This window comes from Schistocerca serialis, chromosome 2, assembly GCF_023864345.2.
Source record: "Schistocerca serialis cubense isolate TAMUIC-IGC-003099 chromosome 2, iqSchSeri2.2, whole genome shotgun sequence".
Taxonomy (NCBI): domain Eukaryota; kingdom Metazoa; phylum Arthropoda; class Insecta; order Orthoptera; family Acrididae; genus Schistocerca; species Schistocerca serialis.
Genome location: NC_064639.1, coordinates 629,936,834 through 629,963,354, shown reverse-complemented (window position 1 = coordinate 629,963,354; position 26,521 = coordinate 629,936,834). Strand labels below are relative to the sequence as shown.

The 26,521-nt window shown below is 41.6% G+C and overlaps 1 protein-coding gene across 3 annotated transcripts in view; it reads left to right on the top strand.

The window, feature by feature from the left end:
• Positions 1 to 806: 806 nt before the first annotated feature.
• The window catches only part of LOC126455652 (uncharacterized), a 30,262-nt gene continuing 4,547 nt past the window's right edge, over positions 807 to 26,521 (top strand). The window contains exons 1-3 of one of the 3 annotated variants that reach the window (XM_050091419.1): positions 807 to 903; positions 5,072 to 5,245; positions 11,024 to 11,509. In XM_050091419.1, the coding sequence (XP_049947376.1) occupies positions 876 to 903; positions 5,072 to 5,245; positions 11,024 to 11,124 (303 nt within the window). In that variant the 5' untranslated portion in view covers positions 807 to 875 and the 3' untranslated portion in view covers positions 11,125 to 11,509. Of the gene's footprint in view, positions 904 to 5,071; positions 5,246 to 11,023; positions 11,510 to 24,964; positions 25,192 to 26,521 lie in introns of those variants that run through there. The other 2 variants (XM_050091418.1, XR_007585347.1) reach the window with 2 other exon arrangements.

Below are 26,521 nucleotides of genomic sequence, written 5' to 3'. Positions count from 1 at the left end.
AGTCCGTATCTCGAGACCTGCCTTGTGGTGGCGCTCGGTCTGCGATCACACAGTGGCGACACGCGGGTCCGATATGTACTAATGGACCGCGGACGATTTAAAACTACCACCTAGCAAGTGTGGTGTCTGGCGGTGACACCACACATTGAAAAATATTTATCAAAAAAATTACATAAGCGCCCGCATGTGGGGGCACACACGTGCGCACGCGCGCGCACACACACACACACACATACACACACACACACACACACACACACACACACACACACAAACAAACACACAGTATCAACATTGCTGTGTTTCCACATTTGTACTCTTTGCCAAAGATTCAATGTCTTCAGCATATTTCTTCCCATTGAGAGGTAAAGTCTTACGTCGTGCCTATTGAGATCGTAACAGCAGTGAACAACGTAAGCAAAGCGTGCCAGAATCAGCAAAGCCATAGGACTTACCCGTACAAAGTTGGGAGTCTATGCTCTGCAGAACTTAACGATAGAGACACGCTAGCAGTAATATGATTTCGTTCCCTGTGTCCTTAGCAACAGTGGATACAATTGTCCTACAGTCATAGATGTGCTTATGTATCCCATAGTAAAGAAAGTCATAGATAGGATCGTTACTACAGGCCGAAGGGAACACGTACCACAAACAGTTATCAGCTGAAAATAGAGACTTCGTATAACGTAACGATTATGCAAGCAGCTGATGCGATATTGCAGCACACTTTGGTCCATGCCACAACGATAACCCTGTCGATTGTAGATCCACAGTGAGAAGTCAATCTCAGCACTTTTTCCAAATATATGTAGCGCTCAATTGGAGTTATGATTAGCTGTCGTGATTTACTGTTGTAAGACTTGTGGGCTAACGTTATGAAGGTCTCTTTGGCCCTCGTCACAGGTAAATATTCAACAAAAGTTGAAACGTTTATTGACAAAGCTGCAATGCAATGTGAGTAGCGAAATGAAGAGCGGTGTGCGCATGATGATCAGTTCATAACTGTAAGATGTTATGTTTCCAAGGAAATCACATGAAGCTATGAGCCACTTTATACCACTTTTAGATGTCACAGCACCTACACGAGACGACTAGGATTAGCTTTCGTTAGTAAGATATGGTGCCGTCTTTTTGAAGATTTCTCTGTCAAAAACGACCTGGAGGCGAGCATGTAACCAGAAACGACATGCTGTGCTGCACTTGGAGTAAGAGATTCGCACAGAACTGTCAGATTGTAAGTGCTTTAATGAATGCTAATGGTAACGTACAGTCTTACTGAGTCTACATGTCCGAAGTTCACGAACGCTAGAGTTAGGCATGGTAAGCAGGCGTTCCTGTGGATCCGATGAAAATCAAATCGTGAAGTCGCGCATTATACCATGAAGTTCCTGCTTCTTACCCAAATGCACACTGCTGTTGATTGCGCTCGGAGCCGATGAAACAGTTTTTGGAGCTGTGTTGTTGGTTACTGGTTGTGATTCCTATGGTAGCTTTCGCTACAATACACTTGCTCTTCCACTTCAGATGGCGACCACCGACTGCGTCTCACTGAACTAACGGGGACTATGATTCGTTTTGCGGAAGATTGAATGAAGCATTAGCAACGTTTTCGTGAAATGGGAGATCTATAGATAATAGCTATGCGCTGTTATGTTGGCTATCTTCACGACGCGACGGCACCTGTTAGTTATAGCTTCAGAACCTTAGTGAAGTGGTGAACTAACGCATATAACGCAAAAAATACTAATCTTTAGTATCTCGCAGGCATAAGTAATTATCCCTTAAATTATTCTTATTTTGGAACAAAGTATCGTAGTTTTGCACCCATGATGTATTTTGCAGTTGGTAGATGCCTGTACTTTTTAAATTTAGATGCACACGCCAATAGTAAATGGTAGATCTGTATCATAAAGATGTTAGTTAAGGAGACCCAGTTGTGTAAAAGTTAATCATTTAGAGATTGTATAAAAATTAATCGATTAGAGACCTGCAGTATATCAGGCACCTTACAAGGTATAAAGGAGAAACGTCAAGTCTTCTGTAATTATCATTCGTCTTACGATTTCCTGAGCAACATTGACGTATGTTACATAGAAAGATAGAAGCTACAATGAGATACTAAATAATGGTATGCGTTTGTGAAGTCATAACAAACGAGTAATTCTAATAATGTGTGTGAGCACATTCTGATTTTCAGTATGTAATTAATTACATGACCCAAATAGGAAATTTACTTGCCTCTACAGAAAATATAAAACAAACCCTTCTCTTTGATGTCTCTTCGTTTCTTTAACAGGTAGCGGCGTGCAAAAGATTCGTAGCGTTTAAGAGAGAGACTAGTAATTGCTTCGGAGCACAAATTTTCTCTCAGAACATCACTGACGTAAGATCAGTGAATGTTTTATCTCCAGTCTGTCTTTGAAACGTGAAAGAACAATCCCAGTGACGAAACCGGTAAAAATATGTCGTATGGGACTTATGGACAGCCGACCGGAGTGGCCGAGTGGTTCTAGGCGCTACAGTCTGGAACCGTGCGACCGCTACGGCCGCAGGTTCGAATCCTGCCTCGGGCATGGATGTGTGTGATGTCCTTAGGTCAGTTAGGTTTAAGTAGTTCTAAGTTTGAACCATATGAACTTATGGACAGGTCTTGTTCCAACATCATCAACGTATGATGTGCTCCATATCTTGTAGTAATTGATTAGCTACAATTCATTAGATATCTGAGATACAGTTAGGTTTGTTCATCTGTTAGTGCCCAGTTGACGCTTTCTAATACGCCAAAGTGCTATTTACTATGGAACAAATGAACTCCACTATAAAAATGCACATTCTGGAAACCAGATGATTTTGTACGTTTTGACACAGCCTGTCCTTCTGGCAGACAGATAGTAGTCGAGTAAGTCTGCAGTATAATAACACGAAGGGTTTCGGACAGTTAGCGGCATTCCATGCGCAAGCATTGAGAAACTCACCCGTAGTTTATGTAATCTGATTACATTGCGTATAGTACTCTGCATGAACATATATAATTTTGAATGCTTACATAATAACTATTTGTAAGGTGATTTTACCAATTTTCCGGAATCAGTTTAGGTAGCACAGCGCACGTGTAACGTAATCGTTGCACGCATGCATTATGCTGGTAGCTGAAAATGTAATACAGGCTAGCATTGTAGGGTCTAAGCCACCTATATTGCCGGAAATTATACCTGTCTCGAGATCTCGTTAGAGAGAAGTAATTGTTAGAAACGACAATTCTGAGAGTAGAGTCATCAATTACCAACTGTGTAGTTAACAGGTCGTGCTGAACGACATAGTACACTTGTTTTGGTACCACATCGATTCGCGACAGTAATCAGTTCCGAAATGTCGAAACGAGGATGACTACTTCAGAGTACATGACATGAGGTGAGAAGCGACCTGAAATGGGTATTGTGATATTGCACAGTCTTCGAGGTACTGCACTGCCATTATAAAAGTGCAGGATTTAAATTGCCGCTGCACTATCCAGGTGTGGGTGTACTTACCCCTCTCACGGTTCAAAATACCACCGTCGATTTCCTGTCACAACAGTGTCCAGGTCAAACTCAAACTCCATCTCTAAGTACTTTGTCGGTGACAGAATATATAACGCGAGTTATTTTATCGGTTTTCTTACCTTAGACATGTATATATTAATGAAAATTTGTGAGACTATTGTCACAGGACTATTAAGTTAACAAAATGACACATACGTTTTCACTTTTCCTGCACGTTTCTGTGAGAATACACAGATTGCCCTGGTTAAACATTTAGTAGTAAAGAATGTAATAACTCGAGACGTAAACGAGATATTTATTGTCGATTTGCTTCTACAAGTATCGTAATTCAAAATGTTTTCTGTGTTTACTTGCGGCAGCTGGTACCGCGTGCGCCTGTATGTAACTGCTTTCTTCACGTAAACGAGCAATAGCCACGTGGATTTCATGGCAGAAATTTCTTCATGCGCTTTCTCTGGCGGAAAGGGCCACAACTTCCTCATGACGTTATCCATGAACAAGATGGCGAACCACGTAGGTTTGCGAACATTGTGAAAGATTTGTTGGCTAATGATCTCCTAGATCGCTCTGGATTGCCGCACTGGAAGCCCAGTTACTACGCCACTTGATTTTTTTCTGCTTGGGTTTATAAAGAATCCAATATACCAGACACCAGATAATGCTCTACAATATCCGAGTCATACCATTCGTGAAGCTATCACAATTATTACGCCTGCTGTGCTGAAAAACTCTTGGAAAGAAGTGGAATGCTGATTAAATGTCTCTTGCACCACAAACGTTGGGCATGTCGAAATGTAATAAGTGTGTGAAAGATTATTTTGAGTTTCCATGTTTATAGAAACGTACTGTAACTAAATATCTCAGTTACTTCTCAATTGTATGTTTACCCCAGACACCCTGTATTAAAATTTTGTATAATTACAATAATTATTATTACTTCATAGGGCCAATTAAGATAGCGTTAAGGCTTATTCCTGCCTTTTACTTCCAAAAGACCCTCCATTTAGTGTGCAAAATGGTTCAAATGGCTATGAGCACTATGGGACTTAACATCTATGGTCATCAGTCCCCTAGAACTTTGAACTACTTAAACCTAACTAACCTAAGGACATCACACACATCCATGCCCGAGGCAGGATTCGAACCTGCGACCGTAGCAGTCGCGCGGCTCCGGACTGAGCGCCTAGAACCGCTAGACCACCGCGGCCGGCATTTAGTGTGCACGTAACCATTTGCGTTCCTCTTACTATGAGCATCCCGTCGCTTGTCAGAATGTGCATTTCGATTTATATTGTTTGTAATTATAGCTGCCGGCAGAGAAGTCTTTGCCTAAGACATCTTCGGGCTAGATTCCTAGTGTTTGGTGGCCTTTTGTGATGCCTACGCAGCCGTGAAAGAGAAATCATTAACCTTTTAAAAGTGTATACTTTATATCAGAAAGTAAGAAGCTGAGCTAACGGCATATTTCACGTAAGGATTTGTGTGCATATGTGCCGCACCAACGCCGTTACATTGTGTTCTCTATGCAGGGCTTGCCCTGCTGGCGACTACGTGTCATTCACGACCCAGTGACGAGGAGTACTGCCCAGAGAGCTGCCCGCCGCTGATACTTCACGTCTGCAAGCAGCACGTGTTTAGCCGCAAGTACTACAAGTTCAGCCACCCGTGTCGTTTGAGGCAGTGCGAGTGCAAGAATGACACACGTAAGTACCTAATAAAGAATTTTAAAAATTATAGTTTTGTATTCAGCAGATGCGCGGGACTAGCCGAGCGGTCTCGGGCGCTGCAGTCATGGACTGCGCGGCTGGTCTCGGCGTAGGTTCGAGTCCTCCCTCGGGCATGGGTGTGTGTGTTTGTCGTTAGGATAATTTAGGTTAAGTTGTGTGTACGTTTAGGGACTGATGACCTTAGCAGTTAACTCCCATATGATTTCCCACACATTTGAATTTTTTTTTTGTATTCAGCATACGTAAAAGGAGTTGTAGAAACAGGTAATACTGGTACGCACACATCAAGGCGTAAAGCCACCTCTGACATTAAAAGCAACCCCTTAATTCTGTTCGGCTCAAATATATGACAGTCCTGAACGGAGATAAACGAACTTTTGTTCCATGTATTGTAAGGAAACAGCTACACGTTCTTCAAAGGAGTTGAAAAGGAGTAAGTACCCTTTCATTTCTAGTAACAGTGACCGCCATGGCTGAATATTCCATTTCGGCGACTGAATGTTCTGAGAAAACGCACTTTTGGTGTTCGTCACACACACCATGAACACTTATAGCCGCGTAAGAATGTTCATAAACGTTTAAAAAGCTATGTCCCGCTGGAAAAAAAATGAGGCTATACTGAACGAAAGCTTTTACCGGAAATCAGCTAACAATACCCACCCGTTACCCTATGGTTCAATGCGATGAGTCGTTAAAGAACATCCCTTAAATTTAACAGATGGAAGGAGACAATGCGTGGTGCTCTCCTTATTGAAAGGTGTATACGAAAAGGGACAGAGTGAAAGTAGAACTACGGTATTTTTTTTCGTTAGAAATACATACAGACCGATTTTCCTAACTCCGCAGTGCCTACTTTCTTAGTTTCGTCTGACAGTTAGTCAATACTTCATTCTGAAGAACCTTATTCCTACAGCTGTAGCACCAATTGTTGCACATCTGATTTGTTACAAACAAATTGACGCTGGTAATTATAGTAAACGATTTCTACACTTTAATAAAGACTAAAACAGATTACAAACGATTCGTCACTTAGGCATTAGTTAGCACGCAATTTTTCGGTTTATAACCACTGTTTAAGAAACACTGTGTTGTTATACACATTCTGTTTTCTATAGTAGATAATAACTGTTTGCTGCTTTCGATCCGTTTTCGTTCCGTTTCATCCGGTCATCTTTTGTACATTTCTGTTCACTATAAACTCGATAGCAGACGTTAACTGTTTTTGTTGATGTTGTGATGTGTTTAAGCGTCTGCTGTTGGAGAGAAGCATGGTAGATTGCAACAGTTTGGTAGGTCGTCAGTATACTAAAGAAGATGGGTCGAGACTGGTGATTTCTGAATGTCTGCAGTGTATAGGATATTAAGGAGAGAGGAAGGGACACATCTTACGTCATCCCATTAACAGGATAAAATATGGAGGTGTGACTGAGTTACGTAGAATGTGATGGAGGAACGACATTATTAGCAGACTTTTCGACTCGGATCTCATAGGCTAAGGAAAACACGAATTTTATTTTATGTACTGTATCTGACGCGAGATAAGGTAGATAAGGTGAACGACTTCGCCGTCTACGGAGTAGTTAGCACGAAGGCAACGTGTTGGGAATAAGTAAGTATGGCGCTAGGTGTAGCTGGTTTCACTAGGTTTTGAGAATTAAATGTCAGGCCAAGACAAGGCCTGAGAATGTGTTTTGTAAGGTTTTAAGAAAATTTGTACCTCTTTTCCACTTCCTCTTTTGATAAATTGTGTTCCGGTTGTTACTGTCAGGGACAGAAGTGGTTTCGTGGTAGATGATTGAAAGATTTTTTTTTCAGCCTCCGATCGGTCAAGAAATTAAAACTGGAGAAAATCCAGTGAAGATTTCCACAGATGTGTTGTACAGTGTCTCTACTATGCCTGCCTATCGCTTCACCCCACACTTTTCAGTTTCGTGTGCACAGTGAACACACAAAATTGACGAGATAGGTAGTGCCTCCCGCCAAGCGGCAGGTGCCTGTTGAAGTGTTCCGCCTGATTTGATGCATCCCACATAACGTAACTGTCATAGCTTTCCTCTTTGATGAAAATTTTCGCCTGCAAACTCCGTGGGAATCGAAAAAACTCCTGTAGCGTTTTCGATGGGAAGTGTTCGATAACCCATCATACAGCTCTGACATTGCACCCATTGATTTTCCTCTCTTCGCTCACATAAACCGCGGCCTATGAGAACAGCGGTTTGGCGCAGACACCAAGCTGCAAGCCAACGTTGGAAATTGTGGAAATCACGGTGGTTGCCTTCTGTTACGAGAGTATTGGAAAGTTGGTACCACTACGAAAAATTCGAAGTAGGAGCTGCAACTATGTAGAGAACTAGCTGGAAGGAAAACCCATAGGTTGTAAATAAAACATTTTTGAAATTCACTGTGGTTTCAATAAGGAGACCGATGAGAGAGAAAAAAATAAATAAAAAAGACATGGGTCCCGTACTACGACAATGGGTTGTAACCTGGTGTAATGTCTGACTTCCTAGCGAATACTTACGTTATGTCTTCTGCTATTATAGGTCCATTTAGTCCTATTTCTGCAGTGCTGTGTAAGTACTGAGAATTTTATGCGAGAAATGGAATATCTATCTTTCTGCATTGACATACGCTATTTGACTGGACACGTACTAGGGAATATGAGGTGTGTCCACCCTTCACCTTTGAATGCCTGAATGCTGGCGCCACTATTGTCCCTTCCTTCCTGAAGAGCCGAACCAAATAAGGTAGCGATGTTGGACTCTGAGGTCTGAAACAAAGATGACGTGTTATCTCTTCCCAAATGTGTTCCTTTCGCCTGAGGTGGGATCTCTGGGCAGACCAGCTCATTTAAAAAATGGTATCGTCCACAAACAATTGCGTTACAGATATTGCTTTGTGATACGGTGCATTGTCATTCTGAAACAGTCATCGTCTCCGAACTGTTGGTCTACTGTTCGCAGTACACAACATTGTAAAAAATGCTTAAGTTCAATAAGGAGACCTCACTATTAACATTATATTGTCATTCTGATACAATCGTCGTCTCCGAAATTTTAGTCTACTCTGTACAGTAGTGTATAAACTTTTAATATCATTGTGCATTTTACGTTTTCTGAAGTGCAGTAGAGGGATCACACTGTAAACTCCTCTATCATAACACCGTCCCTTCCATATTTCGTTTTGGCGCTACACTTCAGGGCAGGTAACGTTCTCCAGAAATTCCCAAATCCATCGGATTGGTACAGGGTATAGCGTGATTCATCACTCCAGGTCATTCGTTTTCAGTCATTTACTGCTCAGTGACGGCCCTGTTTAAATCACTCACAACGTTGCTTAGCACCAGCCACAGAACATATGGCTTATGGGGAGCTCAGAATTATTAAATATTTCGTAGCCACTTGTTGACAAATTGCGTTTTGGATTCCTTAACGGGTTCTTCGGCTGACGTTTGTTTGATGATTTCTCCGACGTTTCGCCAGCACAAGTAGCTGTCATTGTAAAAGCTTCATTCTCCATTCCTGCTGGCGTTGCTCGAGCTTCGTACCCTACTTTGTTTTCACCATGCGCACAGACATTGTGCTCGCTGGAGTGTTGGTAGCCCTTTGGATTCATTTCACAATGTCTGCTACCTCACGCAATGCTTGATGGCCCTATTCCGTTAGTACATTATCTCCGCCTGTGCTTGGTTTGTCTGCGGTTGTTCCTTCGCGTTTCCAGTTCACAACGACCTTACTAACAGTCGATATGGGCAGCTTTAGAAGGATTGAATGACCCCTGGAGTTATTACTGCGGCTACGTCCCGTGACTAGTCCATGTACAATACTCCACACCTTCATTTAAACTGGCTGGTCCGTCTCTGGTGCGATCTAGTGGCCAATTTCGATTTATGTAATGGTGTCAGACTACTTTTGATCAGGCAGAGAACGTCGAGATCCACGGAGTTATCAAATTCGAGGTCTCGTGAGACAGCGCATTTGCTTTTCAGATATAATGCAAAGTGAAGGTGAGGTGTACTGGAGTGGAGGGTAGGATATGGATTTAGAGAGGTGGGTTTACTTTGTGAAAGGGGATGCACTGATATCTACTACTTATTTGAGTTTATCAGTGTTTCGTTCTTTTTAGTGCGCGTATATTCCACTCCCGACATACGTTTGCTTCTAAGTAATTATGAGTTCGTTGTTGGGGCAGTCCGTGGAGTGGCATGGTGGAATGCTCTCTCCACAGAAGGAGAAAGAGGGAGAGAGAGAAAGTGAGAGGGCTAGAGCATGTGTAATACGGTTATAGTAGATGGGTCAAGTAGGGATAGGTTTGGTCATTGTATCTGTAATTTGTAGAAAGTCAGTCTTGCTCTGGCTGTCGGCATAATGATGGTCGTTATAGTTCTGGCTTTCGAAATTAGTATTGATTAGGGCTCTGTGGGATACCATTCCGCATTGAACTGATGTGGGGTAAGTCTTGCTGAGTAGTTGGATGGATAATGGGCGTCGCTGGGTCTGTGGAAGCAGATCTGGAGAAGGACGGGTAGGTGATATTCACATTTAGACGTTGAAGTTATGCTGTAGTTCGCCTGTGTTGTGAGGAGCCAATGATGGAGTCACTGATAGTAACCGTGTCAGGATGGATGTGGTTAGGTATCCATTTATGGAGTCAACTATTGTTTACCCTAATAAGTTACATATGTAGTTGGTTAACAGATACTGTAATACACTTTGGATACGTTCAGAAGGTGTAAGGCAGTAATACCTAAAAAGGACCACTCTGACAAATTTAGGTGATCAATTCAAAATCAGAGTGAGTGTACCAAACTGTATCAGCCACGACTAATTAAAATTTTCGAGACAGAGCGTACAAATAAGACCAGCAGTGTCGATTCTTATGGAGTTCCGGAAACAACATACAACTTCGACGACCAAAAAGACACCATGGATAACGTGCTGAATGGGGAACCCATGCTTATTAAATCGGACAAACACCAGGTGCAACATTCTATATAAAATGCGACGTCAGTTCCTACATAATGAGGTCAATGAGAACACCTAAGTGGCACAACGGAGATTTTAAGCTCAACGTACTAGGGGCATTCAGCAAAAGCTATATGCCATAAAACAGCAAACGCGGTGAGGAATTTTCAGCAATTCGTCGTAAAGTGACATGCGTTTTTAGCCTACATCTTTGCTTGAAGTATTTCCCCCCGAACCGATGAGAGATGTAATTAATCGACGAAGCAGAAAATCGATTATATTCTTTTCAAAGCATTTATCTCGGCTGCCACCTTAACAGCGGGAAGCACAGGAAACCTAAAAACTTGGATGACGAGCAAAATCTTGAAATACAGTCCCCTCGAATGTTGGTCCAGTGTATCAACATCTGCATCATCTTGCAAGCTTGTGCATCAATTTAAATGGGTTCCTCACGGAGTTGCAACAGCTAATGTTGACCTTTCGTGGAAAGAGATGTAAGAGATCATGTGCAGGGCATTGCAAGATATTTGCATCAAACATGTAGACAAAATGTTAGCTTACCGTTGATGCAAATACTTTCAAATAATCTTACATTTGGGCAGCGTTAATCCTTCGTGTGTTTCCATGTACACAATCTGTTTATGCCACAGAAGGTTGATGATGTTGTACAAACTCTAGTGTAATTATTTCTTAGAGCCAACTGTATGGAAGTTAGCTACATATTGTACTTACTGGCATTATTACTCAGCATCAATCATTGAAAATGGCACTCTTATTCTTCTTGTTTTAGCTTTCTATTCGGCGGACCTTCATCACTGCAATGGCCTTCCGGTAGACTACTGTCCACCACGCGACGACTGGGACACCGTGAGCTCCGAGAGCTCCGAGTGACACGAGAGGAGAACAATAACTCAGCAACTGACTGTCCTCTGTCTTTTCGTTTCACAGACAGTGTCTCGACTAACTAAGAGGACTTGTGTATCTAATCTCTAAGAAAAGTTAGTAAATTGTTAAGAACACTTGACTAAAATCTCAATGTTCTCAGTCTTTATTCTTCATAGAACAAATATTTACAATTGTGGAGCATACTTCACTCTCTGAGATACTGAATTCAGAATTAGCACACATGTTGCGTGACCGTGCCATCCGATGAAGAGTGTGTTCAACACTAAGGCTTCAGATGACAGCAGATGTCTTATGTATATGATTTTTCTGTCACAACAAATGCAAAAATAGCTAATGTGTGAATGGACTGATAATTTTATATCTTCATGAGAATTTCATTTAGTCTTATAAAACTAATTCTACAGAAACTTTTAAAGTGAAGTCAGTGAAATAAAGTTTGATCTAAATGGCAATTACTGCAAAGAGAAATATAGTGTCAATTATCTATTTAATTGTCAGAACCAAAATGTTTAGCTCATAAAGGGTAGTGACCAATCTTAGAGAGGAATACCTTATTTTGGAGCCCAGCCATACGTCGCAACATTATCTTCCACATTCAGAAGCCTCTGTAGATAAGCATTTAATAATACTTGGTGCCGGCCCCTGTGGCCGAGCGGTTCTAGGCGCTTTAGTCCGGAACCGCGCTGCTGCTGCCTCGGGCATGGATGTGTGTGATGTTAGTTAGGTTTAAGTAGTTCTAAGTCTAGGGGCTGATGACCTCAGATGTTAAGTCACATAGTTCTTAGAGCCATTTAAACCATTTGAATGCTTGGCAAACAGACGATAATTACCTCTTAAAATTTAGAAGTCACTTTGACGCTGTCTAGTTACGAGATGAATATATTCATATATGTGCTCGGTGTCATAATGCATCAGGAGCTTCATTGCTACGAGGTGTTAAATATTCATCATGTGTCTTTTTCTATATCTTTGCTTCATCGTTGATGTCAGATAATCTTAATTTTACTTCGCTTAACAGATACAGCTTTATACATCGTCAGAAGGAAAATGAATTAGGATACGTAGAGCTGGGACCACGACTGGCATTATTCGATTCCTTTCGTCGTCCATAACTATCTGTAAATAGCTGCTGAGTGACACAAAACTTATAGATCGCGTTCAAAAGCGAGTAAATAAAAATTTTCTATGTAACACTTGTCTGGGTTTTCATCAATAAGCCTTTAATCTTAGCCGTGCGAGGCAAAAATGCCTTTCCAGACTCCAAAGTCTGGTAACAACTTATAACATTAATTTAATTTCCGTCTTCTACATACAATTCAATATACTCAAATCCAGAGCATTTGTATATTAGAAGCCTTACACATCAGAATGAATGAGACAATTTCGTGAAGATTTCAAATCATTAAAACCAATTACAAATGCAACATCAATAAAAATTACGATCGAAGTCCCACGGAGTAATCAGGGACAATATGTGCCCTTGCCTTTTCTAGGGACGATTGAGGGCCATAGGTGTTCTTCTGGATGTGACCAAATATTCCATTTCAAAGGCGTCATACGTTCTCCTCGTGAACAGCCGTTGCGTAAAAAGAGAGAAAATACGGTATCCGTAGGCATATAACAAACACATGTTTTAACATGTAAAACAAGTTGGAAAAGTATTTGTTCATTCATTGGATCGGTGGTTACAGGTGGAGTTTGTCACCGACACTTCGTGACACTACAATTACTGAACTTAGTTTCCTCTGCAGTTTCTTAAAACAGTGTTACCAACCTAAACGCCTTGTTGGTGTATAAGAGCAGGTTGGACCTTATTTTGAATTGTTGGTATACAGGTACTCAAAATAGCACATAGAATAGCTGAAATATAATTACGAACAGGAAAAGCCTTAGGCTCATGACCTGTGAAGAGAAACACGCTTGCGGTAAGTGATAAAGTGACGGCAGATATCTGACATATGATGAACTAGTAGAGTCTTCACCCTTAGCCTCAGGTGCGCAGGTTATTAAAGGATTCTGAGAATGAGTAGGCTTACATAAATGCAACAATTATTCACTGTGTGAAGCAAGAAGACTCTCTTGAGTGTATGTAATGTGTGTTGGCTACTTGAACATCAAACAGATGAAGTCTTTCAAGGTATGGAATAACAGGTACTTGTTTCGCCGTGCCAGGGACTTGTTTTCTTTGAAAATAACGTTCTTTTTTCTCCGTACACATGGGAATCAGAAAAGCAAGCCCCCTCAGCTGAGGTATTCAAGCGATGCTGAATTTGTGTGAACTAGGGTTTAAGGCATCATTGACGGTGAATTCGTTATAGAGAGAGCTGAAGCTTCGGTTAAGTAAAAATGACAAAGTGAATCTACGTATTTTTTTCAAATTACCAGTCTTGCTAATTACCTTAAGGGAGTCAGGGAAAAACAGGGAACCAAAACCGCCACTGACGGAGGGAGAATTGTACTTTTCTCCAGTGCAAGTCCATTGTTTTGACTAGCGTGCGACCTCGCTCGTTCACTGTACTTCCTTAAAATTTTGCTGTAAGTGTGGTTCTAGCATGTTATTCTGGTTCCTGATTTCATTCAAGATGCAGTGTCGTGAATACATCAAGTTTTACTACTGTCGTCTTTCAGAAATGTAAATTTTATCTGCCTGAGCCGTCTGCCACGATTTGTCACTGCACTTCATCCTTTGTGATATCCTCGGAAGCCATGCGTCTAGCTCGTTGAAATATAATTGAGGCCTTTGATAAAACTCCACGCGAGTGTACGATACGGGAATCGATTTCTTCATCTTTGGATTCCCACAGTACAGTAACTGCAGTATAATCTCTCTTTCATATGCTCGTAAGTGGTTTGATTCGAACTCTTTCCTCTGTAGCGAAATACTGGACTTGCTTGATTATATTCACCCGAGGCAAATTGTTGACGATAGTTTAGCATAAGATCGAAATTCGTGACACATAGTGTTCCTTGTGAGCTACTTTTTGAACTCTTTAATATTTTTAATACTGAGAGACGTTGCTTATGGACTCTTGCGTAACAGCTGTTATTGAGATAATAGTGTCATACATCCAGAAAACAAAACCTTCTAATTATTTCTGCTCGTATACAACATCTTTCCTGTTTCCGGTTGCTTGTTTCACGATTTGTACAGTTTACAGGAAAGAAAATCGTCGTCTGGAAATTAACATATGCGACTGAGTTTATTATTTGTCTATTTGAAACTTCTTGTAGTTCTCGGCCAGGAAGAAATCGACGTTGCTCTGGTCTTCATCTCGAAGACTGATTTGACGCAGCTCTCCGCGTAACTCCATCTCGTGTAAGCCTCTTCATCTACTAAATTTTTTTTTTTCGGTCATCAGTCTACTGACTGGATTGATGCGGCCCGCCACGAATTCCTTTCCTGTGCTAACCTCTTCATCTCAGAGTAGCACTTGCAACATACGTCCTCAATTATTTGCTTGACGTATTCCAGGCTCTGTCTTCCTCTACAGTTTTTGCCCTCTACAGCTCCCTCTAGTGCCATGGAAGTCATTCCCTCATGTCTTAGCAGATGTCCTATCATCATGTCCCTTCTCCTTATCAGTGTTTTCCACATATTCCTTTCCTCTCCGATTCTGCGTAGAACCTCCTCATTCCTTACCTTATCAGTCCACCTAATTTTCAACATTCGTCTATAGCACCACATCTCAAATGCTTCTATTCTCTTCTGTTCCGGTTTTCCCATAGTCCATGTTTCACTACCATACAATGCTGTACTCCAGACGTGCATCTTCAGAAATTTCTTCCTCAAATTAAGGCCGGTATTTGATATTAGTAGACTTCTCTTGGCCAGAAATGCCTTTTTTGCCATAGCGAGTCTGCTTTTGATGTCCTCCTTGTTCTGTCCGTCATTGGTTATTTTACTGCCTAGGTAGCAGAATTCGTTAACTTCATTGACTTCGTGACGATCAATCCTGATGTTAAGTTTCTCGCTGTTCTCATTTCTACTACTTCTCATTATCTTCGTCTTTCTCTGATTTACTCTCAAACAATTCCGTGTACTTATTAGACTGTTCATTCCGTTCAGCAGATCATTTAATTCTTCTTCACTTTCACTCAGGATAGCAATGTCATCATCGAATCGTATCATTGATATCCTTTCACCTTGTATTTTAATTCCACTCCTGAACCATTCTTTTATTTCCATCATTGCTTCCTCGACGTACAGATTGAAGAGTAGGGACGAAAGGCTACAGCCTTCTCTTACACCCTTCCTAATACGAGCACTTCGTTCTTGATCGTCCACTCTCATTATTCCCTGTTGGTTGTTGTACATATTGTATATGACCCGTCTCTCCATATAGCTTACCCCTACTTTTTTCAGAATCTCGAAGAGCTTGCACCATTTTATATTGTCGAACGCTTTTTCCAGGTCGACAAATCCTATGAAAGTGTCTTGATTTTTCTTTAGCCTTGCTTCCATTATTAGCTGTAACGTCAGAATTGCCTCTCTCGTCCCTTTACTTTTCCTAAAGCCAAACTGATCGTCACCTAGCGCATTCTCAATTTTCTTTTCCATTCTTCTGTATATTATTCTTCTAAGCAGCTTCGATGCATGAGCTGTTAAGCTGATTGTGCGATAATTCTCGCACTTGTCAGCTCTTGCCGTCTTCGGAATTGTGTGGATGATGCTTTTCCGAAAGTCAGAATGTATGTCGCAAGACTCATATATTCTACACACCAACGTGAATAGTCGATTTGTTGCCACTTCCCCCAATGATTTTAGAAATTCTGATGGAATGTTATCCATCCCTTCTGCCTTATTTGACCGTAAGTCCTCCAAATCTCTTTTAAATTCCGAATCTAATACTCGATCCCCTATCTCTTCTAAAACGACTCCTGTTTCTTCATCTATCACATCAGACAAATCTTCACCCTCATAGAGGCTTTCAATGTATTCTTTCCACCTATCTGCTCTCTCCTCTGCATTTAACAGTGGAATTCCCGTTGCACTCTTAATGTTACCGCCGTTGCTTTTAATGTCACCAAAGGTTGTTTTTACTTTCCTGTATGCTGAGTCTGTCCTTCCGACAATCATATCTTTTTCGATGTCTTCACATTTTTCCTGCAGTCATATCTTCTTAGCTTCTCTGCACTTCGTATTTATTTCCGTCCTCAGCGACTTGTACTTCTGTATTCCTGATTTTCCCGGAACATGTTTGTACTTCCTCCTTTCATCAATCAACTGAAATATTTTTTCTGTTACCCATGGTTTCTTCGCAGCTACCTTTTTTGTACCTATGTTTTCCTTCCCAACTTCTGTGATGGCCCTCTTTAGAGATGTCCGTTCCTCTTCAACTGTACTGCCTACTGCGCTATTCCTTATTGCTGTATCTATAGCGTTAGAGAACTTCAAACGTATGTCGTCATTCCTTAGTACTTCCGTATCCCAATTCTTTGCGTACTGATTCTTCCTGACTAATGTCTTGAACTTCAGCCTACTCTTCATCACTACTATATTGAGATCTGAGTCTATATCTGCTCCTGGGCACGCCTTACAATCCAGTATCTGATTTCGGAATCTCTGTATGACCATGATGTAATCTAATTGACATCTCTATCAAGTATACCTCCTCCTCTTGTGATTCTTGAACAGGGTATTCGCTATTACTAGCTGAAACTTGTTACAGAACTCAATTAGTCTTTCTCCTCTTTCATTTCTTGTCCCAAGCCCATATTCTCCTGTAACCTTTTCTTCTACTCCTTCCCCTACAACTGCATTCCAGTCGCCCATGACTATTAGATTTTCTTCCCCCCTTACATACTGCATTACCTTTCAATATCCTCATACACTTTCTCTATCTGTTCATCTTCAGCTTGCGACGTCGGCATGTGTACCTGAACTATCGTTGTCGGTGTTGGTCTGCTGTCGATTCTGATCAGAACAATCCGGTCACTGAACTGTTCACAGTAACACACCCTCTGCCCTACCTTCCTATTCATAACGAATCCTACACCTGTTTTACCATTTTCTGCTGCTGTTGATATTACCCGATACTCATCTGACCAAAAATCCTTTCTCTCTTCCACTTCACTTAACTGACCCCTACTATATCTAGATTGAGCCTTTGCATTTCCCTTTTCAGATTTTCTAGTTTCCCTACCACGTTCAAGCATCTGACATTCCACGCCCCGACTAGTAGAACGTAATCCTTTCGTTGATTATTCAATCTTTTTCTCATGGTAACCTCCCCCTTGGCAGTCCCCTCCCGGAGATCCGAATGGGGGACTATTCCGGAATCTTTTGCCAATGGATAGATCATCATGACACTTCTTCATTTACAGGCCACATGTCCTGTGGATATACGATACGTGTCTTTAATGCAGTGGTTCCCATTGCCTTCTGCATCCTCATGTCGTTGATCATTGCTGATTCTTCCGCCTTTAGGGGCAAATTCCCACCCCTAGGACAAGAGAGTGCCCTGAACCTCTATCCGCTCCTCCGCCCTCTTTGACAAGGCCGTTGGCAGAATGAGGCTGATTTCTTATGCCGGAAGTCTTCGTCCGCCAATGCCGATTATTTATCAAAATTTAGGCAGTGGCGGGGATCAAACCCGGAACCGAAGACGTTTTGATTATGAATCAAAGACGCTACCCCTAGACCACAGGTACGCTCCCTATTTATAACTAACTGCAACATGCTTGTTGCATTAATCGCTTGGTATATTACTACGATATTTACTCCCCCCCCCCCACCTATATTCCCCCACATCAGTCCCATACCAAACTGGTGATCCCATAATATCTCAGAATGTATTCTATCAACCGATCCTTCCTTTTCGTCAAATTGTGCCACAAATTTCTAGTGTCTCCAATCCTATTCTGTAACTCCTGTTTAACAACACGATCTACCTATCTAATCTTCAGGATTATTCTGTATCATCACTTTTCAAAAGCCTCCATTCTTGTCTAAACTGTTTATGGTAGTTGTATCACTTCCAAACACTGGTGGCTTCACTCCATACAAATACCTTCTAGAAAACTGACTTACACTTAAACCTATATTCGATGTTAACGCAAACATTACCAGTCTACCTTTTATATCCTCCCTATTTCGGCAATCATCAATTATTTTGCTGCCTAAATAACAACATTCGTCTACTACCTTTAGTATCTAATCTAATTCCTTCAGCAACCCCTGATTTAATTCGACTAAATTCCGTTATCGTCTTTTTGCTTTTGTTGACGTTGCCTTCACGACGCTGTCCATTCCGCTCAACTTCTCTTCTACGTCCTTTGCTGACTCTGACCGAATTTGCAATGTCATTGACAAAACTCAAATATTTATTTCTTCTCCCTAAACTTTCCTACTCCAATACATTCCTTGGTTTCCTTTACTGCTTCCTCAACGTGTAGGTCGAGTAACATCTGAGATAGGCCACAATCCTATATAACTCTCTTCTCAACCAGAGATTCTCTTTCATGTCCGGAATCATGAGGTAGCCTTGCTAAAGTTGATCCAGTCTTCTGAAAAGAATTTGTGTTAGTATTTTGCCACCATGGTAATATTCACACCTGTCAGCACCAGCTTTATTTGGAATTTGAATTATTTTTTCTTAAAGCTTGAGGTTATTTAGCCTATCTCAATAATGAAATGAAATGTCGTGTGGCGAGGGCCTCCCGGCAGGTAGAGCCGATCGCCGGGTGCAACTCTTCTGAGGTAACGCCACTTTGGCGACTTGCGCGTTGATGAGGATGAAACGATGATGATGAAGACGACACAAACACCCAGTCCCTGAGCGGAGAAAATCTCCAACCCATCCAGAATCGAACCTGGGCTCCCCGAAATCACAACACGGCGCGCTGTCCACTCAGCTACGTTGTCGGACGTCTCAGTGATGATAATGTCTCGAAACAGAGTAGCTGTTTAGCATTTTCAGACATATGTTAGACAAAATCTTCGTTTGGCGCTATGTACAGGGTGTTTAAAAAATGACCGGTATATTTGAAACGGCAATAAAAACTAAACGAGCAGCGATAGAATTACACCGTTTGTTGCAATATGCTTGGGACAACAGTACATTTTCGAAATTACAGTAGTTACAATTTTCAACAACAGATGGCGCTGCAAGTGATTTGAAAGATATAGAAGACAACCCAGTCTGTGGGTGCGCCATTCTGTATGTCGTCGTTCTGCTGTAAGCGTGTGCTGTTCACAACGTGCAAGTGTGCTGTAGACAAAATGGTTTATTCCTTAGAACAGAGGATTTTTCTGGTGTTGGAATTCCACCTCCTAGAACACAGTGATGTTGCAACAAGACGAAGTTTTCAACGGAGGTTTAATGTAACCAAAGGACCGAAAAGCGATACAATAAAGGATCTGTTTGGAAAAATTTCAACGGACTGGGAACGTGACGGATGAACGTGCTGGAAAGGCAACCACAGAGGGCAACGCACAGCTAGTGCAGCAGGTGATCCAACAGCGGCCTCGGGTTTCCGTTCACCGTGTTGCAGCTGCGGTCCAAATGACGCCAACGTCCACGTATCGTCTCATGCGCCAGAGTTTACACCTCTATCCATACAAAATTCAAACACGGCAACCCCTCAGCGCCGCTACCATTGCTGCACGAGAGACATTCGCTAACGATATAGTGCACAGGATTGATGACGGCGATATGCATGTGGGCAGCATTTGGTTTACTGACGAAGCTTATTTTTACCTGGACGGCTTCGTCAATAAACAGAACTGGCGCATATGGGGAACCGAAAAGCCCCATGTTGCAGTCCCATCGTCCCTGCATCCTCAAAAAGTACTGGTCTGGGCCGCCATTTCTTCCAAAGGAATCATTGGCCCATTTTTCAGATCCGAAACGATTACTGCATCACGCTATCTGGACATTCTTCGTGAATTTGTGGCGGTACAAACTGCCTTAGACGACACTGCGAACACCTCGTGGTTTATGCAAGATGGTGCCCTAACACATCGCACGGCCGACGTCTTTAATTTCCTGAATGAATTTTTCGATGATCGTGTGATTGCTTTGGTCTATCCGAAACATACAGGAGGTGGCGTGGATTGGCCTCCCTATTCGCCAGACATGAACCCCTGTGACTTCTTTCTGTGGGGACACTTGAAAGACCAGGTGTACCGCCAGAATCCAGAAACAATTGAACAGCTGAAGCAGTACATCTCATCTGCATGTGAAGCCATTCCGCCAGACACGTTGTCAAAGGTTTCGGGTAATTTCATTCAGAGACTACGCCATATTATTGCTACGCATGGTGGATATGTGGAAAATATCGTACTATAGAGTTTCCCAGACCCAGCGCCATCTGTTGTTGAAAATTGTAACTACTGTAATTTCGAAAGTTTGTCTGCCTGAAAATGTACTGTTGTCCCAAGCATATTGCAACAAACGGTGTATTTCTATCGCTGCTCCTTTAGTTTTTATTGCCGTTTCAAATATACCGGTCATTTTTGAAACACCCTGGATCTCTGTAAGTTTCTTGCCGGTCGGTGTGGCCGAGCCGTTCTAGGCGCTTTAGTCTGGAACCGCGCGACCGCTACGGTCGCAAGTTCGAAACCTACTTCGGGCATGGATGTGTGTGATGTCCTTTGGTTAGTTAAGTTGAAGTAGTTCTAAGTTCTAGCGGACTGATGACTTCAGATGTTAAGTCCCATGGTGCTCAGAACCATTTGAACCATTTTGTAAGTTTCTTAATAAACTCGCGGGCGTAGAAACGAGCTGTTGTAAATCTTTGAGAAACACAGCGAAACTGTTTCAAAAGCCATCTTAAGTGAAACAGAACACCTGCTTGCGGTAGCGGAAATGTTCACTAATTTTATATCGGTAATACTGGTTGTCCAGTATATTACCTTAATGCTGTGTTAAATTCCAGTAGACAGACACAGATTAGGCAAAACTTTATGACCACTGCCCACCACGAAACTGAATTCTACCTGATGGCGCGCCGGCGCTTAACACCATAGGAAATATGTATCAGATGTCACTTCTGAGAGTCATAATGCATGTTTTATCAGGTGTTTCTGGAGATATTCGTAGTTTCGTTTCCGCAGTGTGTAGCTTGAGTCAGCGCAAACTATGCTCCCCACGTGTTTCATGCGATGCCCAGCTTCAGAGGAAAGCGACGGTTTTTTCCGCGATACAGACATAACTATTTTTAAAGGGGCATATTACGTGTCCATTCGATAGAATGTTCGCATAGTAATGTAGTGCGACATTCGTTTTATCGATATGTGTCAACAGAACAGTAACACAGAAGAAATAATCAGGACTCCAGCAACGACTCACGCCCTACCTCGGCCCATACTGACTGCTACCATCATGCAACAGCACTGTTCAGTCGCCGCTGAAGAACTCGTAATTCATCGAGCTTTACTGTTCATATTAATACATACTGATATAACGAAAATCGCTCTAGACTGTTTTGAAACCGCTCTATGAAATAGGCGCGTAGAATTCCGCTTTAAAGATCAGTGTTTTTTGTAACGGGGAACATACCGAGGCTTTCAGTCGACGCTGAAAGACGCGAAGAGCCGTATTTTTTTGGCTTGGCTCCAGCTACACATCGCTAAAACTGCCAATATCTGCCGAAGCACCACAAAAAACCCGGCTGACGACACTTAGGGGAGACACCCCGTATAAGCGGAGCAGAGGCGAATGGGGAATCATTCTAACGACTGTATTGGCATCATATGGGAAATTAAGGTCATAAACAGCTTTGAGAAAAGGCATATTCTTACGACCAGGCGCCCTAGGGGAGCCTTTCAGAAAAGGGGAAGCAGGTTGGCAGTTCGCACGCTAGTGTCGAGAACATTTACTGAACGTGATTGACAGACGGTGAAATGGGCACAAGATCATCAGGACTGCACCTTAGATGAACAGAAAACTGCCGCCCTGTGGAATAATTGACTTTTATTCTTACACAAAAGCGATACTCATTTCAGGATACGCAAATCCCTTCATGATTCGTCGCACCCTACGGTGACGGCATTTTCTAGCAGGATAACTGCCCATGTAACGAGGCCAGAATCATGCTACGCGAGTTTGAGTAGGATAATTGTGAACTGACGTAGATGTCTTGCCTACTGAATTCGTCTGATGTGAACTCGATCTAACGTGTGTGGAACGATATAGGGTACCTGTTCGCACTCGCAAACAGTCGGTCCGCAATTTACGGATATTGCATGACCTGCGCGTACACCTCTGCCGTATTTGGTGCCATATACCTCTGGAAATCTGCCAAGGATTTGCCAAATCCAGGACATGCAGAATTACTGCTGCATTGCATTCCAAAACGCTACTGAGCAAATGGTCACTATATTTTGGTCCCTCAGTCTCTGTCTGAAGCAAACATTGATTGAAAGTAACTGCAATTTCAGTGTAGTTGCGCAGCGTACGAAAGTTAGACACAAATACATTCTCTGTGTAGGCCTTCTTGATAACCCTCAACGATTCTTGAGTTAGCAGTATATGAAGAGCAGCCAGTTCAGCACTATCGCTACTTAAATGTTAGTGCTGCCTGTCCTCCGTTGGTATTGCTCAGCTCCGAGCCAAAGTCATGAGGCATCTTCTGGTGATGTTTTCAGGTAAATTCTTTCACTACAGTGGAGGTAAATGTGTATACCGGTAGTTGGTTTAACATATTACATTGTGAGACAAAGATTACCGTTTACAGGGTTTTATACCAGGGTTTGGAGCTGTTTGATAGGATAAATTGTATCTTGAAAATGAGAGAAAGGTTTTAGAGATTGCCTTCTGTTTCTATTGATTAAGATAATACCTCTCCTGTTTGAGTGGCGAGCTATCCTTCGGCGAAGACTTGGCAACATGAGGATGGATGGGGATTCTAAAGTGTAGCTAGTTTCTTAAAGTTTCAATGCGAGGCACATGATGGCTTGGTAGGTACAGTTCAACAGGAATAAAAATTTGTTTCTATCTTTTTTTAGATTAAAAGGAAATTAAACGCTGGGTATAGCCTCACTGTGCTGAAATGAATTTTTATAATATATCCACCATCAAATGCAAAGAAAATTAGATCATTAAAATGCTGGCAGTTATCGAAGGAGAGACTTTTATTTTCCTGCTATCGACTGTAAAAGCTGTGTTTTCAATTAGATGTCACTAGGTACATCCCATCAATCTCATCTTGCTTTTGCGTGACCAGTCTACATCACCAAGGAACTAGCGCTATGAAAGATTCTTTAGATATGAACACCCACCTAAGCTGGTGTTTCAGATTTTCGGCTGAATCGAAGTGTATAAATATTTAAAGATAGTGGCTGAGATTTCATGTTATTATTCGTAATGAAACGATGCTCAATTCTGAAGAGAGGATTGCAGAAGTAATAAAGCCAGCAATTCGTTTTCCAATACACACCACACTTGTTATATAATATTGCTATCTGACGAATGTCAAAGTTTCTCATGTCTTCGATATTTATAGCATTTTGTATGGACGAACGATCGTAAGAGAAATGCACTCCACTGCTGGAAACAATGCCCACTTCGCTGACTTAACATTCTGACCTGGATGGTTTCATGGAATTTAACATGAGTTTTGAATTTGAACACTACTGTGGTACCCATTTATAACAGAAAGATGGACGCCAAAACCATCATAACATATGGATGTTTCACTGCTAGTACTGTAAACCGCATCCTCTGACGTACACATAATTTCACCCAGTGACGGGAAAGGATGCAAGCTATGACTCGTTGCACCAAACGTTTTGATCTGATGGTCGCTATTCCAGGTATTGTAGTCCTTGCACTACACAATCCTTTCTGCCATTCAGCTGGTGTAGGTGCCACTGAAAGAGAATTCTGGCGTAAACTTCTTTCGTAGGGATTATAGTGTACTTTCCCTGTAATCTGTGTCTGTAGCATTCGGAACTATGGACTGTATCTGAATCTACTACAGTTTGTGATATAGGTAGCACTATCTCCGGAATAATGGACATATGAGTTCGAAAATACGATGTATCTGTTGCTACTTGAAATGTGAACTCTGATCTTTCTCGGTTTCGAAGCTACTGCTGACGTCTTTTGTGTTTGCAAATTAAGTTCGAGGTTTTAAACTCCGCATTGTTCAAAACACAATATGTAAATTGTTTATGTATCCGTACATGTTTCGACACCTATGTTTCACCTTCTGTTGGTCTCTATTTACTTCTGCGAAAAAACCATACAACGTTCGTGGTTATTTTTCTGTTTTCGATTGCTCATCTGGAATTACAACTCTTGTGAAAATGGATTTTTGCAGGGTCAGCTGTCATTGTGTCTTTTTATAGTTTTACCAGCATGTCATCTACTAAGTAGTCATAAACGATACTGCTTATTTTTGAAATAATTTTTTCGTACTTACTCAGCCATTATGCACAAAAACTAATTAAAAAATAAGCATATTTTTCCATGGCTACTTTGTAAAGATCATGCTGCCAGAACGATAAAAATGCACAAATAAAGCCGACCCGTAAGCATCCTTTTTCACTACAAATGTAATTCCAGGTGAGCAATCAAAACAAGTTAAACAAAACGAACATGTTGTACATTTTAGGCCCAAAGTTATTACTATTGTGACTGATACGTAATTTCTGCATGTGTTCTTCCAGGTCGCGCGTAAGAAATGGCATTGAGGTCCTAATATGGTCAGGATAAAAATCAATAGATAAATAAATAGTATAGAAAGCAACCTCCATCTACGTATAATACTTCACAGAAATAAATCGACACCAACAGGAGATGACACATAGGTGTCAAAACATATCTGGATGGCTAGAGAGAAATACATTGTGTTTTGCTTGAAGTGGAAGTAAAAGAAAGAAACCAGAAAAATGTGTAGTAAGATTTGTGAATGCCAAATGTGTTCTTTGTGTAGCGTTTGCTGTGCTTGCCATATCCGTATCACTGGACTCTGTCGAAGAGAGCTGTTCAGGGAGTTGTCCCAAGGAAACTCTTTATGACTGCAGACAGAATGTGGCCACCAAGAGGTACTACAAATTCAGCCATCCATGTCGTTCATGGCAATGCGAGTGCAAAACTGGAATACGTAAGTGTTTTGCAGGCAGTTTATTTTTTTCTAGGCCATTTAATTTGCTTTCTCAGTTTATAGACTTTGGAATGAGTAAAAGGGTTCATATATCCTTTAAACATAGTTTAAATCTGATTATTATGATGCAGCTAAACGGTTGTGCTCCAAATCCTCGTTGTGGAATGCCTTTTCACGGTCAGCATTTGGCGGCTGAAAGGAGGCGAAATGGTGGAAACAGTGCGACGTGTGTTTACAGGACGAGACAGATAAACAGTGTACCTCAAATATTTGTAGAAATGATTAAGATGGATTCTTTCGTCCAGATGAATTGTGAAATTCTCAACAAACGCAGCATGGTCCCTTATCATAGACAGAGTAAATGCAGAGCTATCAGTAGCAACACATTTTGAAATGGAACTATAGTTATTTCTGCTGCCATTAGGGTAGGTCTCTTGGAGACAAATGAAGCAGCGTTTCGATTACGAGTTTTCGGAATAATTGAAATATATAAAACTTAAAACAGTAACGAAATATGTGACGTCGGATAGGGAGGAAACAGTGTGTTACAGCGCCACGATACCGATATAAAACAGGTACTGAGGAAATGCTCCTTTTATTCTGTTACAAAACAGAGAATTGACGTGCTACTTCCTTAAGCATAACACAAAAGGAACACAAAGAGAACGCTTCAGTTGCACGCACATAGATGTGTCGAGTAACAGCGTCCAACAAGAATGATCAATCATTGATTGTGCCAAAAAGTTATTGAAAGGACACAGGAATTCTAGGATGGGGTAAGGTGCAATCCTGCAACGAGTGGAGCAAGAGAGGCAGTTGTTGCTCATAACCTACATGTTAACTGCAGAGAGTGCTTCTGGAGCTAGACAGTCCAGAGTTTTCGCGCAACCACCTTCAATTGGTGTTGTTGCCACTTCAGTAGCGTATTAAACAGCGAGACTGTATAATACCCGTGGAAGTGCATCGTTCGGTGTTGATACAGCTTCAAAACAAGCGGTCCTTCCGTCGAAGAACTGTCTTTACCGGTGAAGCTACCTTTAAAAAACATGGAAAGCTGGGAGTTTTAAATATACGTTACTGGGCAACCGCTGATAATTCGCACTGACTGAGACAATTTCATCATCAAAGGCAATGATGTGTGAACTTTTGGTGCGGGGCTGTTATAAACTATGTAATTGTTCAATACTTCACTGAAAAAATCCTTAACGACTAGATTGTGTGCATAATATCTTACCCAAGTGCTAGCGGTTTCTTTATAAGACGTACTGCTAACAATACATAGATGCGTGTGGTACCAACACGATGGATGATTGGCTTAGTAACCGCTTGT